This window comes from Crinia signifera, chromosome 2 (genome assembly GCF_055691185.1).
Source record: "Crinia signifera chromosome 2, ASM5569118v1, whole genome shotgun sequence".
NCBI lineage: Eukaryota > Metazoa > Chordata > Amphibia > Anura > Myobatrachidae > Crinia > Crinia signifera.
The window spans coordinates 63976568-63992341 of record NC_139218.1 but is presented as its reverse complement, the minus strand read 5'-3'; the positions used below and the strand labels follow the sequence as shown (position 1 = coordinate 63992341).

The 15774-nt window shown below is 45.3% G+C and overlaps 1 protein-coding gene across 1 annotated transcript in view; it reads left to right on the top strand.

The window, feature by feature from the left end:
* The window catches only part of AIPL1 (AIP like 1 HSP90 co-chaperone), a 108836-nt gene extending 94052 nt beyond the window's left edge, over nt 1-14784 (top strand). The window contains exon 6 of the mRNA XM_083172251.1: nt 14336-14784. Within this exon, the coding sequence (XP_083028377.1) occupies nt 14336-14538 (203 nt within the window). The 3' untranslated portion in view covers nt 14539-14784. The remainder of the gene's footprint in view (nt 1-14335) is intronic.
* The last annotated feature ends 990 nt before the right edge of the window (nt 14785-15774 follow it).

Below are 15774 nucleotides of genomic sequence, written 5' to 3'. Positions count from 1 at the left end.
GAGAACTCCCAAGGTGGGGTGTAACTCACTGCGGCACAGGTGTGAGTTGTAGCCCTCACAAGGGCTTGCAAAGCAACACACTGTGATACACAAATCAAAATACAATTTATAATGAAAATAACAAAAACAGCACACAATTGCCTGCGCACCCGATTTTCGTGACCCTCCCGGCCATTCCGGTAGGGTAGGCAACCCTGATCTTAATTGGAGTGTAATGGTGTGTACACACGGTGCGATAGCCTTGCTATTCGATACCGATTTGATCTGTACTACAGCATATAGTCGTTGCTGCACTGTCTATTTGGCTATTCGAATTCTGCTGATCAGTAGCATGCATCGGCATCGAATGGGGATTGAAAGGTTAAAAACATGTTCGATCTCCATTGGATGTCTACTGTACAGTATGTGATCCGGATACGATTTTGACTATATAGTCAAAATTGAATGGCAAATTGTACTGTGTGTACACACCATAAGAATAAAGCAGCCAGTATTTACTCTGCACAGAAACAAAATAACTCACCCAAATATAACTCTCTCTGCACATGTTACATTGCACCACCTGCAGTGCACATGGTTTTGTCCATTAAAGAAGGAGTTTGCTTTTGCAAACCAACCAGAATCACTTCCTAAATCAGAAAGGTAACAGTATATTAAACTGAATACTAGTGTAGCTAAGCCTGGAGCACAATGGCACTGTTTACTTGTACTACTGTCAAGCCGTAAGCTTCTTTTTTATATGGTTTATAACTTTTGCCCAGTGCATAGCTTTGTCATTAACCCATGGATTGTCCGAGTTTCTGCATCTGTACACTAATTAACTTGTAAGAATGTCATGTACAGCACAGTGAAATAAGAAATGAGAAAATGGGCGTGTCACTGTTCTAAGCGTAGGGAATATATCTAATCCAATTGGCTGTGCAGGAAGAACATGGATAATGGATAGGACAGGGCAGTGGTAGACCAAAGCCTACCAGGGATTACATTGAATATGACCAGAGATACTTTGTGAATTGGGATTAAGAAATTGGGAAAGTGGCTTGTAAATTATGTTATGCGTTTGCATTTGTATGTTGGAGAGTAACGTGGCTCTATTCAGGTACAACTAACTAATAATTTGGGCATAAAAAAATTGGAATACAATGTTAAATTGCATGCTCTAATTGCTCTCTCTCTATATATAAATATATATATATGAGGGTGGATCAATAAGTACCTGTGTTTGAAGACAGGTGGCGGTGCTGAGGAAAGTTGGTATTACTATCGTGTCCTACAAACTTTCAATCAACGCCATACCAAATTTCAGATTGATTTATAGGTTATTTTATTTTTCCACCATGACAATGCACCAGCTCCCTCATCCGGAATTGTTGCGGCCAAATTGCGTGAATTGCGGTAGAATTTTCACTGTTTTTTGAGCCAACATGTGCCGACAGGCGGTATTTCATGCCCTACCATCCACTAGGGCATGGTGGGAGAATAAAATAGTGTGCCTTGCGTAGCGAGGCACCTTGCCCGACGAATTGCGAGTGATGCGAGGGGATGCGGTGCACTTTAAACTGTGTCCATGTTGACTGTGTTGACATTCAGGTAAAAAAAAACAGTTAAAAGCCCCATTTCGACCTTTTGAGTGTCGATCTAGACACTGTCGAATTAACATATAGAAACAAAGATGGTTTAGAGATCTCTGCACTGCTTATCCTCTCAATTGCGATGGTCAATATTGTTGTCTCAAACAAGGGTTTTTCTGTGTCCACCAAAGATGTTATTTCTTGGGTGAAAAGGTGAGTCTCCACATAAGGGACAGGAAAGAGAAACAGCAAAAAACAAGCTGTCAGGCACAATTATATTTGTAAACAATATATGGAATATTAATCCAAAAGAGGGGATCCCAAAATCCCAATGTGGAAGGCTTACACGTGCTTACAAGAAATAGCGTGTGTGACAATCCTATCTGGGTATCTTTATGGGACCACCAGCTAGTGCTCAAAACGATGTTAGCTTACATGTGCTTACATGCATATAGCTTAAGATACACATAGAAAGGTATCTTTGCTGACTCCAAAAAACAATGCTCACACTGTCTTACGTGATGGGAAAATGGAGCCAATCAAACAAAGGTATCTTTCTCTTTAGCTTTGTTCAGGGTAGGTGAGATGTCATATGCAATAAAGAAGATATCTCCTCATGGTGCAGATATGATATAAACAACCAGGCTTTATTTACAAAACAAAGTAGTTAAAATGACAGGCCAAGCCTCGTACCGTAGGTCAGGGATATAACAGCAGGGAAAAGGATGGAAACCCGGGTAGCTCCTGCTGCAGTCTCAACCTGGTCCTCTGTGACGTGGGTGGCCTTCTAAAAACACTCCTCCAACATGTTTCGACGCTCCAGGCGTCTTTTTCAAGGTGGAGTGTAATACCCCTTTCACATCGCAGACACGTTTTAAAAACCGGTATTTTAAAACGGTAATTAAAACGGGTCAGAGCCTTAACAGTGACCCAGATTACCGTTTTAAATACCGGTTAAGTGTCATTCACATAGCACTTGAAACGTTTCATCCAGAACACGTTTCAAGGCAGTGTGTGCCTTTTGCCTGTCATATGCGCTCTTGCATTTTCCTGACTGACCGTTATTGTCCTCTGTTATCATATCACCCATTTGCAGCTGGCTGTGTTGTCCCAGTGTTCATAACCCGAGGCTGACACATGATCAGGGCTAGTTTCTGCGAGGTGTGTGTCTGTTTGGGGAGTCACTCTTGTAAGAATTTGGGGTACAGGGGTCCTTTAAGAAAGGATTGTGTTTGTAGGGAAATTTGTTACTCCTAGTATGACACGCTGCGCTCACAGTACTGGGCACCGAGCGGCAGCTGTGAGGAGAGGGCCGGACGGGCGTATGCCGAGGGCTCATCTTACCGGCCACAAACAAACAATTAAATTGTAATTAGGTAACGAGATGGGATAGGGGATGCTTGATGGATGGAATAGATAATTACTGCTGCACCTCCCGTAATTACTCCACGCGCGTCATTTGCAAAGCAGATATTGATCTTATTGTGCGCTGTATATTGTGTTGCTGTGTTGTTGTTTGTGTAACGGGTTCTAGTGTGATTGTGTGTCCTGTGTGACATATAGGAGGGGAGGGGGCGCCACAAATTGTGCTTGTGCTTGTGTTGTTTGCCTGAAATACCGTTTCAGACAAACTGTACACATTCACATTGCACAAAAAACGGCAAGGAACCGTGTAGGACTCTGCTTTTTACACGGTTCGAAATGCCAGTTAACTTGAAACGGTAAATTGGCTGTGGTGCATTCACAGTGCAGGCTTAAACGTTTTAAAAAGGGAAAAAAACGTCAATATACCGTTTTAAAAGTGCGATGTGAAAGGGGTATAAGTGTGTGTACCCATGATATTTATCCCCCTTAACCGGAAGTGGTAATCACCCGGAAGTGAAATGCGGGGACAGTACGTATCATGTAAAATCTATCCGAAAATATGGTAACAAAAATATAGCCCAGTGTATCTAAAAGCCGCCGTTTAAACTGTCGCCTCAGCGCTTCCCGTGGAACCGGGATCGCGCTGATATGATAAGTAGCGGAGATGAGCTCTGACGATCAGGTCACATGATCGTTCTGACCATATCCGGTCCTGACGTCGAGTGCGTCAGAGGTAACTCAGTAATCAGAAAGAAGGACCATGTGATGTAAACAAACATCACGTGGTCTGGACGCGTCTAAACAGTGTGTGGTGACAGCGCCCAACTGACCTGATGTGAAAATAACAACATGGCGTCGTGCATTAATACAAAACGTCACTATGGAAACGCTTCTTTGTAAACAAAGAGGAGTTTTTTTAAAACTCTGCATAAAAGATACCCGGTTTCCATTCAACAAAGTGCATGTGCATATATTTATACAGGAATGTTTTTCCGATATACATAAAAAATACATGAAAAATACAAAAAATCCATAAAGATCTATGCATATAGATATAAATATAAAAATGGAAAAATAGAAAAATATACAAAACATCCCATTAGAGCTACTATATATACCAAAAATCTAGGGATAAAAGATGCTAAACATTCTAACGGCAGATGTGTGGCCCCTGGCATGTGTAGAATGATAAGTTAACAAATAAAACACTCAGAACCAGAAATAAAGACTCGGAGACATAGGTTTGGCAGAATTTGTTAGCTGAATTTTATTTGAAATAATTTAAGCTAATTTTTGTTTTTATTTTATTATTTAATTAATTTGATTTAATTTGGTGGCCAGAAAGAACGGCTCTAACTCTAAGCTCCACCCCAAAACTAATCCTGCATAATTCAGCCTAACTCATCAACAGTGGTCTCCACTCTACCTACTACATTGACAACCCCACCCATCCGGGTGGGGGTCGCTGCCCCCGGGCGGGTAGTCCAGCGAAGGCCTAAGCCAATGAGAGGTGAGCGCACCTAAAACAAGGCAAATATGCAGGAAAACTAACTTAATCAAGCCTTAAAATCTATGGAATTGCCATTCTTTCCCGCTTGTCAGCTAACGCGCTCAAACACCCCACCCCAAAATAGAGAAAAACAACTTTTATAGGGAGGGAGGGCGGGGAAACTTCACAGGAGAAAGAGGAAAGCTCCTCCCACTCCTGCACTATTATCTCAGCTAACAGGCCAAACCTGATGCCACTTATTGGCTACACCGAGTCACATGCTGACCAGAGGTACACACCCAGCCTTGTCTGTTTAATACACTCCATGTCTATGCAGCCATTCTGTTGCACTAAACATTCTAACGGCAGATGTGTGGCCCCTGGCATGTGTAGAATGATAAGTTAACAAATAAAACACTCAGAACCAGAAATAAAGACTCGGAGACATAGGTTTGGCAGAATTTGTTAGCTGAATTTTATTTGAAATAATTTAAGCTAATTTTTGTTTTTATTTTATTATTTAATTAATTTGATTTAATTTGGTGGCCAGAAAGAACGGCTCTAACTCTAAGCTCCACCCCAAAACTAATCCTGCATAATTCAGCCTAACTCATCAACAGTGGTCTCCACTCTACCTACTACATTGACAACCCCACCCATCCGGGTGGGGGTCGCTGCCCCCGGGCGGGTAGTCCAGCGAAGGCCTAAGCCAATGAGAGGTGAGCGCACCTAAAACAAGGCAAATATGCAGGAAAACTAACTTAATCAAGCCTTAAAATCTATGGAATTGCCGTTCTTTCCCGCCAAAGCGAGGACACCGGTCCCGGAGTCCTCGCCCCGCCACCAAACTAAAGCAACCCAGCGATTACTTCTAGCAGATCCTCAACAAACAGGAATAAACCTGCCCTCACAAAGTGAACCCCGTCGGGCCTGAAAAGCTGGTGATGTCTAAACCGAATACGCTCATGTGGGACTACATAACCACCAGCCTGCAGGACCCAACGTGCAATGGCAGCATTCAACTTTTTTCTGGACTCGTCCACAGCCCTACAGTCCCTAGCTCCTCTCCAACACAGGCGAGGGACAATATATGACCACACCAACGTGCACCTGGGCCATGATGCTTTAATTGCGGCCAGATCACTCAGGATCAAGGCCCACAACTTCAACTGGGACACTTTCCCAAGGTCATTGCCACCTAAGTGCAGCACCAAGATCTCTGGCAAACCATACAGCCTCACATTCTCCAGAAGGAAAGACCTTAGCTTGCGCCAGGACATTCCCCTCACACCAAGCCAGCGCACCAGGTGACAGTGGTCCAACAAAGGACTATCCCCTGAAGCCACGAGCCTACCCGACCAGTAGATGAAGGAATGACCTACCACCCAGACTTTACGATTGTCATTGCCCACACCTGGAGGAAAGAATTGTATAAAGACTGTTAATATTGTTTTAAAGGACAGGTAAATGCATTTTATTATGAGGATCTGCCAAAAAGAAAAAATTTCAGAATTGGTGCACAAATTTGGTGCGGTAGAACTGCTTCAATCACATTGAAGCCACTCCTAGACACAAAAGGTATGATGACGAACAGGGGGAGGGAAAGGTAATGGACGGGGATGAAGGAACACAGGAAATTACTCGGCCGGAGGAAAAAACGTCTGAACCTGCTGAGGGACTCTTAATTGGAGCCGAATTAGCCGAATTAGTGATAAGCCGAATTCAGTCCGTCAGATCAGGTAAAAAAGCGTGAAAACTCCGGACGCTGGCCCAACAACAGAGCGTAGCTAATCCCCGAGTAGGATGACTAAAAGGAGGGGGGGGGGGGGGGTAACACAGGAGTACAACCACTTAGCTGGAAACCGTACATTCACAGAATTAACATAGCATTAAATGCGGACGAATGTACTTCCTATAGCTAGCCGAGCGCCATCTACCTAAAGCTTTGATATCTTGCACCGGCCAACCTGCTCCAGCCGCTGATGTTGCTGCGCCTATCCTAAAGGAATGGGTGCCAAAGTCCCCCGGTGAAAAGCCCAACCCGCTCAAGCAATGCCTCATCATCCAATTAAATTGGTACCTGGTTAATGGCAGTTTATCATAATGCAGCAGCCATGACCCTCTCACAACCGGTCTAACCTGGGCATACTGCCTCGCCAAAGCCACAGGGCAAACAGATGCGGGCAACACGGGGGGCATTGACACCCAAGTTCCCCTTGCTAGCTGATCTGTTTTAGAGCGCCTGATCCTGCACCATAGCGCCTGTTCTTCTATGCGAACATCGGTATCCAGCAGCGCTGCCTCTTTGTGTTTAGACGGAGCAACTAATTCCAAAATTCTCAAAGCTCCATAAAAAGCCATAGAAAAGGCTAAACGAAATAAAAGAGCCTCAAACGCGGACTCCGCGTAACTATAAACCATTTCTAACAGAGAAGGAAGCATGGAAACTACTATGGGGCGCCTATGATCGGGAGCGGCAGGGGCCGCCCGTAACCAACCTTTCATAGCCTTGCGCACCAGAAATCCCTTTGTAAAGTCGGGGAGCCCTTTAAGCTGCGCAAAAAATGCTATACCTGCTAAGTACCGCGAAGCTAACGCCCTAGATTTGCCAGCGCTGTATAAGCCCCATAGAAAAGACAGCAAGAGCCGTTGGCTCCGCCTACCTGAGTGTGCAGACCCTCCGGAAAAGGTTTCCCATTCCGACCAAGCCTGCCGGTAGGTTTTAAGAGTACCCGGAGCCACCGACAACTCTGCTAGCCCCTCCAGTCCGGCCCGATGACCTGCCAAACATAAAGCGGGCACGAGACCCCAACAGCATCAGCATTGGGAGCCAGGGATCTAAAGCGCTCCCATTGGAAGCGCGACAGCGCATCAGCCACCTCGTTTTGTACGCCAGGAACATGCTTAGCTTTAAACAGGATGTTATACCGCAAGCATTGCAAGGTTAGTTGTGACAGAACTCGCAACACAAGAAGCGATTTGGCCTTCTGGTTATTAATTGCATGCACTGCGCTGTAGTTGTCACACCAGAATAGCACATTGCGGTTAGCCAAACGCATGCCCCAAACCTCCATAGCAACCATGATTGGGAAGAGTTCCAAAAGAAGCATGTCCCTGTTGAGGCCTTCATTCATTCACCCAACTTTCAGGCCAGGCCTGAGCACACCAGCTACCATTCAAGAAGCAACTGAAACCGGTGGAACCGGCTGCATCGGTATATAGCTGGAGCTGTCAACCACCGGGGCCAGCCATATGCGTATACCGTTAAAATCCTCCAAAAAGGAAGACCAGACAGTTAGGTCACGCCTAATTTCGGCGGACAAACGCACAAAGTGATGAGGTCTGGCTACCCCAGCGGTTGCCCGCTCCATTCTGCGGCAAAAAAGTCTGCCCATGGGTATCACTCGACACGCAAAGTTCAGCTGACCCAAAAGTGACTGGGCCTGGCGTAGCGTTACCTTGCGCGCCGAGTGACAACATGCTATTGTCTCCTTCAACTTAGTCACCTTATCCTGCGGGAGACTGCAATGTCCTAGCTCCGAGTCAATCTGAATCCCCATAAAAGACAAGCAGGTAACAGGCCCTTCTGTCTTTTCCTCTGCAATTGGGACACCAAATTGCAAAAACAGACTACGCACAGCAGACAGAAGATCCGCACACTGTTCGCTGTCTGCTGGGCCTACACAGAGGAAGTCATCCAGGTAATGAGCGATCCCGCTCACCCCTGCATGCCTCTCCACACACCAATGCAAAAAGGTACTGAACCTCTCAAAGAAGGCACAGGATACAGAACACCCCATCGGCAAACACTTGTCAATGAAGTATTCCTCACCAATGCGGAAGCCCATGTACCTGAATGCATCAGGGTGCAGAGGTAAAAGCCGGAAGGCGGACTCGACGTCGATTTTCGCCATCAGAGCCCCCCTTCCGTAAGCTTGTACCATTTCCAATGCATCATCAAATGACTGATAATTCACGGAGCAGCATTCGACTGGGATGGCGTCGTTCACAGAAAACCCTGCAGGATAAGACAAATGCTGGATCAACCTGTACTTTCCGGGAACCTTTTTGGGTACCACCCCCACCGGCGAGATGATCAAATTCGCCAATGGAGGGGCCCGGAAAGGACCAGCCATCCTTCCCAACTGCACTTCCTTCTCCACTTTCTCTCTTAAAACAACGGCCAATGAACGAGCCGACTGCAAATTTCTAAAAGAACCGCCCAACACATCACCTTGTATAGGTAGGTGAAAACCTTCCTTAAAACCCTTAGACAGGAAATCAGCAGCCTCCCTGTCCGGATACAGCCGGAGCCATGGGCCCATGGCTCCGACCTGAACCGGGGTTGGTGCTCTAGCGAGCTGGGGCGGATCCAGAGCCACGGGCGGCCGCCGGGGTGATGGCCCCTCTACCGGGGCGGCCTCCCCGAAAGCAACCCGAGGACGGGTGATTCCCAGAGCAATTAATACAGATATGCTTGTACCTGCAGCGTTGCCCTAGGTTGCAAGAGTTGTTAAATGCATAACACTTCCCTCTTGCTGACCCCGGTGCAAAAGGCCTATTCCCCTGGGGGAAGCGCTTAGCCGAGGTACCATCTGCAATGGCCCGCTGAGATGTTGGTGGCAAAGAAGGAGGAGGAGGAGCCGGATGAGCACCTTCAATCCCAACCGTGTGCGTTCTCCCCACCTTCATCCAGACTTCCACATCCTTGCAACCAAAATCAATAATATGCAAGCAGTCCTGCTTGCGCCTGAACTGCTCATCATATGTTCGCCACGCCACTCCTCCATACTTTCTGTACATGTCATGTATCATGTGGATATACCTGATGATGTTCATATGTTCACCAGGCCTATCCTCAAGATAGCATGCGGCAAAGACACAAAAACCTGACAGCCAGTTATCATATGACCTGAAGGCTTCAGCACCAATGCCTCCCTTCCCTTTGGCTACCTTGAAAGCCTTCTTGGCCTCATCCGTCAGGCTGAAAAGGTCCACAAAGTCACCTTTCTCAATTTTTCTCCTGCAGCTCTCCCTCAATCCTCTCAGGACAGCAGTATAGTCACAGTGTACCATACCCGGGAGATTTCTCCTCTTACGCTCCCTCTTAGATAAAGACGCTGCTCTCCTGCGCTTCTTACTGCTGGAGAGCCTGCTGGCCTCCTTCTTTGCGTACTTAGCCGCCCTCTTACAGGCTTTGGCCTTACTACCCGTATCAGACCCCCCAGCAGAAGAGGAGGATGAGGAGGAAGAGTGATGTGTGGAATTAGAATCCCCAGAACCAGAATCATCCTTAGTTGTATCGTCCCCATCTGATGAGGCCTCACCTGACGAGTCTAACTCCTCCTCCCAGGTGTCGTCATCAACATCATCATCATCAATACCCGCTTTCTCCTCGTCCCATATGACATCCTGCTCATCAGCACCTGTGGAAACATAGGGAGGGGGACCGGGGGACCGCGTGGGCAAACGCCTGGGCCTAGCTGCCGGCCCCTCACTGCTGCCTCCGGGATACTGCTCATCATTGGGCCTACGCCCCCCAAATGCTCTAACAAATTCAGAGCAGCCAGGTATGGGCTCTCTGCTCTGTCCCCTAGTGGTACGCCCACTACCGCCCGCAACACCAGATCCACCCGGTACCCCTTCCACCAGTGGAGCCAGAGCCCCGGCCATGGATGACAGGGCTGCTGAGAGCAGTGCAGGGTCAAATGCGGGAGCTGCAAAACCAGACCCGCTGGCCCCCCGGGGTGCTGTATTAGCCCCATGGCGACCACCGCGGGCCGACGGCCGTCTCCCATGTGACCCCTCCCCACCTGTATCAGCATCACCCTGAATGGCATCTGATTCCGTGGCCTGATGCTCCCAGGAGGGTCTGTACCCGTAAAATGGTGTCTCAGGGTCAGGCGCAGGCGCCACCACCGCAGGAGCCTCAGTGACAATCCTGTTCTGGGCTCTGCTTACACCGCGTCCACGCTGCAGACCAGTTTGCAGGTACCCCCGCCCCCTCGCGCGGCCTGGCCTGTCCGCCACTGGTGGGCGGCGTGTAGCGCCTCGTGCAGTCCCCGCACCAAATGGAGGCCGCCCGCTACCCCCCAGCACTGTCCCAGAGCCGCCGCCGGCGGCACCGCCATCCCCGCGGCGAGCGCATCCAGAGGACGACCGCCCGCCGCGCGACGTCACACCCCGGCGTCCGGCCCTCAGACCCGAAGCCGCAGGCCCCACGGAAGCCACCCCCCGAGCCAGACCAGCACGGGTAGTGCGGCCGGCTCTAGGACCAGCCCCGGCAGCCCGACGGGTCCCGGAGTGAGAAGCCAGCGCCCAAGGCCTACCGGGGAGTTCAGGTGCGTCAGCGCCTGCTAAGCCTGGGCCTTCCTCTGAGGCATAACGGGCAGGAGGCCTAATGGAGCGGGCAGGGCGGCGGGGAGCACTTCTGGGCATTGCAGCAGTGTCAGAAAAACTATTAATGCACCGTAAAATAACCTGTTAACAAACCAGTAATAGCCTACAGTGATTTAACAGTAACTTTTACCTCACAAAACACAGCAAAGCTAAAGGGGGAGCAGAGCGCAGGGGCACACAGCTACTCACAGAAACTTCACAGGAGAAAGAGGAAAGCTCCTCCCACTCCTGCACTATTATCTCAGCTAACAGGCCAAACCTGATGCCCCTTATTGGCTACACCGAGTCACATGCTGACCAGAGGTACACACCCAGCCTTGTCTGTTTAATACACTCCATGTCTATGCAGCCATTCTGTTGCACTTATGGTAAAAAGGAAGAAAAAATAAGGAAGAAAAAATAATAATAATAGCATCACAGAAACCACTTCACCTCAAATTCTGCATTGAGCCCATTAGGTTTCAGTGAATTTAAATCGTAGATGCATCGCATCTCCTTTCGTGCTAGTCTAGTATCTCTGTTATTATTTCTCCAATCTTCCTTAACTAAAGATATACCACAAAAATTCTTTATGCGATGCATCTACGATTTAAATTCACTGAAACCTAATGGGCTCAATGCAGAATTTGAGGTGAAGTGGTTTCTGTGATGCTATTATTATTATTTTTTCTTCCTTATTTTTTCTTATGTGGAGACCCTTATGTGGAGACTCACCTTTTCACCCAAGAAATAACATCTTTGGTGGACACAGAAAAACCCTTGTTTGAGACAACAATATTGACCATCGCAATTGAGAGGATAAGCAGCGCAGAGATCTCTAAACCATCTTTGTTTCTATATGTACTTGTTTGTTTTAGCAGTTTGTAGTTGCTAATTCCAGAGATTCGTGCAGCCGCTTTGAGGTGAAGCGCCGGTTGTTTTATTACTTTTTTCCTGTACGATACTGTCGAATTAACGACTGGTCAAACTAATGACCTTTCCACCTATAACCATGTCAACCTTTTCCCATGTCGACCTAGACCCATGTCGACATTTTCCCATGTCGACCTAATGGTGTCGACCTAATGACTGTTGTCCATCATGCTGTAGACCAAATGATCCCAACCCATTGGGGACAGGTGTTTATTTTAGCAATACATTTTCCTTCTTGGAGATCTATACAATAAAAAGTCTCACTAAGATTCTTTGTGCCTCCTTGTTCCACTGACAATTGTAAATCTGTAAGTGTATTACAACCAAAGATTAGCTTCTTCTGAGCTGGGAGATTAACGCTACTTCAAAGAAGGAGGATTTGAAGGACACTGATTCAAAGAAAAATGCCCAATTTACAGATCCAATATTTCATATATCACATCTTGGAATCATGCAGTGTACATAACAGCCTATGAGAGCACTCTTTCCATCTAAGTGTAATTAATTTGATGTACTGTAGCTCTTTATAAGAAACAAATGGTTTTCTGAATGACTCAAAGGTTTAATCTCCTTTCTTCAGATTAAAAAAAAAATTCCACTCAGAGGAGATTAATATTCAATCTGCTCCAAATATATTTTAGCAGGGCATAGTAAATGATATATATAATATTAAAGCAAATATAACATACTTTTAAAGAAAACTCCTTCATATACATGATGATAGCCATTTAAATATTAGATTTTACCTTTTACTCACAAAAGAAACTGCATCATATTTAACTGACTCCATTGCTTGCTGTATCTCCTTCCCATCCTCCTAACATTACATTTAATGGGACTCTCTTACAGTTGGACACATTTGTGGCCCATATGTACATATAAAGTTCTAGCTGCAAAATTGTACTGTTACTTACTGTACATCTGTATTTTGAGTTGCTTCCACCATAATATACGTGCAAGTCAAATTATGGTGCAAGCATGTAACATAGAAACATAGGATGATGACAGATAAGAACCATTGGACCCATCTAGTCTGCCCCTTTATTAACCATGCTGTTACCCTTAAACACTATTTGAATTGTATTTATTTGTAAGGATATCATTATGTCTATCCCATGCATGTTTAAATTGCTATACTGTCTTAGCCTCTACCACGTCTGATAGGAGGCTATTCCACTTATCCACTATCCTTACTGTGAAGTAATTTCTCCTCAGATTTCCCCTGAAGCTACCTTCCTCTAGTTTCAGTGCATGTCCTCATGTACTTCCCTTCATTTGAAGAATGTTTCCATCCTTGTTAAAACCCTTCATATATTTGAACGTTTCGGTCATGTCCACCCTTTCCCTTCTCTGCTCCAAACTATACATATTGAGATTTTTTTAGTCTTTTCAGGTAAGTTTTGGGAGTTATGCCATGTACAATTCTAGTGTATTTATATACTTTTGGCGATATAGCCTCCAGAACTGGACACAGTGGTCTAGATGAGGACCAACAGGGGCTATTCTCCCTCATGACGGTCCACGAGGGCCAGTGGAGAGAGTGCTGCTATGCCCTCTCATTGTGCACATATTTTAGCTGTGGTTCATTTTTATTATGTCACAGGTTTCTGAGGAACACATTGTACCACATACTGTAACAGAATACTCTTAGGAAATGCCTGAGATACATTTACATTTTGGGGAGTACTTCCAGACTTCTAGGAGAACAGACAGGCTTGCAGATACCCAATACAATAGTCAGCCTGGGGGGACAGGAGTTAAAGTGGGAGGAGTGGGGTGGAACTGAATTCTACCACCTGCCCTGCATGGTAATTGCAACAGAACAGCCTGACCCAGTGGCTTCCTTTTCTGGCATGGTGTATGTGATGTCATGCCATCACCACTGCTAAAGTGAAGAAGTGCCACTAGGAGGAGCGGGCTATGTGCATGCTGAAGACAGGGTGAGAGGGGAATGGAGAGACACAAAAAAGAGGGGAAGCTGCTGGAGGGACAGACAGCATGGAGCTGCTGTAGGGACATGGGCAGTGAGCAGCTGGAGTAACAGATACAGATATGTGTATAAGCAGCACTAGTATTGATATTTTGTAGCGTGTGTAGCGTAACTTGAATAAAGGTTTACTACTATGAGAGTAAGCTACTACATAGTAGTGCAATATGAATCAGGGGCACTACATGTGGTGTAATGAGAATATGACTGTGCTAATGTGTGAAGCAATTTCAATTGTGTGACCACACCCATTCTATGTTGGACCACTATTTATAAGTATGGGAGGTGAGGCAAAAATGTATAGTTTGCAGGGGGTGTTTAAAACCCTGGCACTGGCCTGAGATCTGTCTAAGAGGGGGCTCTCGGTGCCAGGTGTTATTGCTTCTATCATATGTCAATTTTATTTTAACTTACTGTCTATTGGGTCACAAAAGGGTACTTTTATTATAAACATTGAGGAATTATGGGTTAACTTGTTTTCCCTTTATATGTATGTTTATATTTGATACTTTCAAAATATTCAATAGAAATTAGTTTAATGAAGAATACATTTATTCCTTTAAAAAAAATCTTTTAGTCTAAATTTTTATTTGCTGTTTATATCTATCATAGGTTTGGCGAAGGCTTATTATCTTCGGGGTAAAGCCAATGCCGAAGTCTGGAATGAAACAGAAGCAAAACAAGATTTTGAGAAAGTAGTGGAAATGGACCCAACTATGAAACGTCAAGTCAAGAAAGAAATCAGGTTGCTGGAGTCAAGAATGCAAGATAAGGAAGAAGAAGATAAACTGAAATACAAGAATCTTTTTCCATAGGGAGGTCAACTAGATCAACTTTCCTCTAGGAATTTTCAACAGTCAACAAATTTCAACTGTTACACTCTGCCTCACCCTGGGGGTTATTCTGGTTCACTCTTTCTAACAAAATCCTTCTTAGATGGACAAAACCATGGGGGTTATTCTAGTCCATTCTTTCTGACAAAATCCTTCTTAGATGGACAAAACCATGTGCACTGCGGGTGGGGCAGATCTAACTTGTGCAGAGAGAATTAGATTTGGGTGGGGTTTTTCTTCAAAGTGAGATCTATATTGAAGTGTAAAATCATGCAGTCAGTATTTTCCCTGCACAGAAACAAAATAACTCACCCAAATCTAATTCTATCTGCACATTTTACATCTGCCCCCCTGCAGTGCACATGGTTTTGTCCATCTAAGAAGGATTTTGTCAGAAAGAGTGAACTAGAGTGAACCTGTCTCTCCCTGTCACCCTCTACCTCTCCCTGTCATTCACTGCCATGTTGCATATTGTGAACTTGACCCTCATTAAGTTTTTGCACCTGGGCCCACAACCCACAAGTTCCGACACTGGGAACAGCATAAGCAGTACAGGGAATTTGGGAGGAGATAGATTGTAGCAAGTTTGGAGGTAATGTAGTAAAATCAAATGGTGGATTATCCAATAATAGGGGGTGGAACAGTAGCAGGAGAGGGAATTTGGGAGATCAATTGTAACAATTTTGGTGGAAATGTAGAAAAACCAATGCCCATGAGTGCCAATAGGAGGGGATTATAAGAGATTTGATATAAGTATACATGAAGAAAGTGAAACATGGTGTTGACAAAGTTGCTGTATTGTCAATAAGCTACATAATCAATAATGTCCCATTTTAATTTTATCTCTATGTAAGTTCACTTCTGACAGTGTTCTCTGTCCGAGTATATATCTGAGATGGTAATTCCTTTTATATCATGTTAGGGGCTTTCATAAATTATAATGATGATTTTATTTATATAGTGCATTTCTTCAAAAGGATGTAAGGTACTTTACAGAGGTTTACATTTGAAGATAATCCAGAAATAAATTAAGATAATGCAAGGACGAATCATTCATTTTGGGACATAAATTCCAAGGATTATTTATCCTACCCATTAAAGTACCAGATGAGGAAGCCATCTTGGGCACACTACATACAGTAGGTTACTCTTGGCAGAATGGGAAATGTCTGGAAGATATCTATACATACTGTATAATACAACTGTTAAGTTTGTATC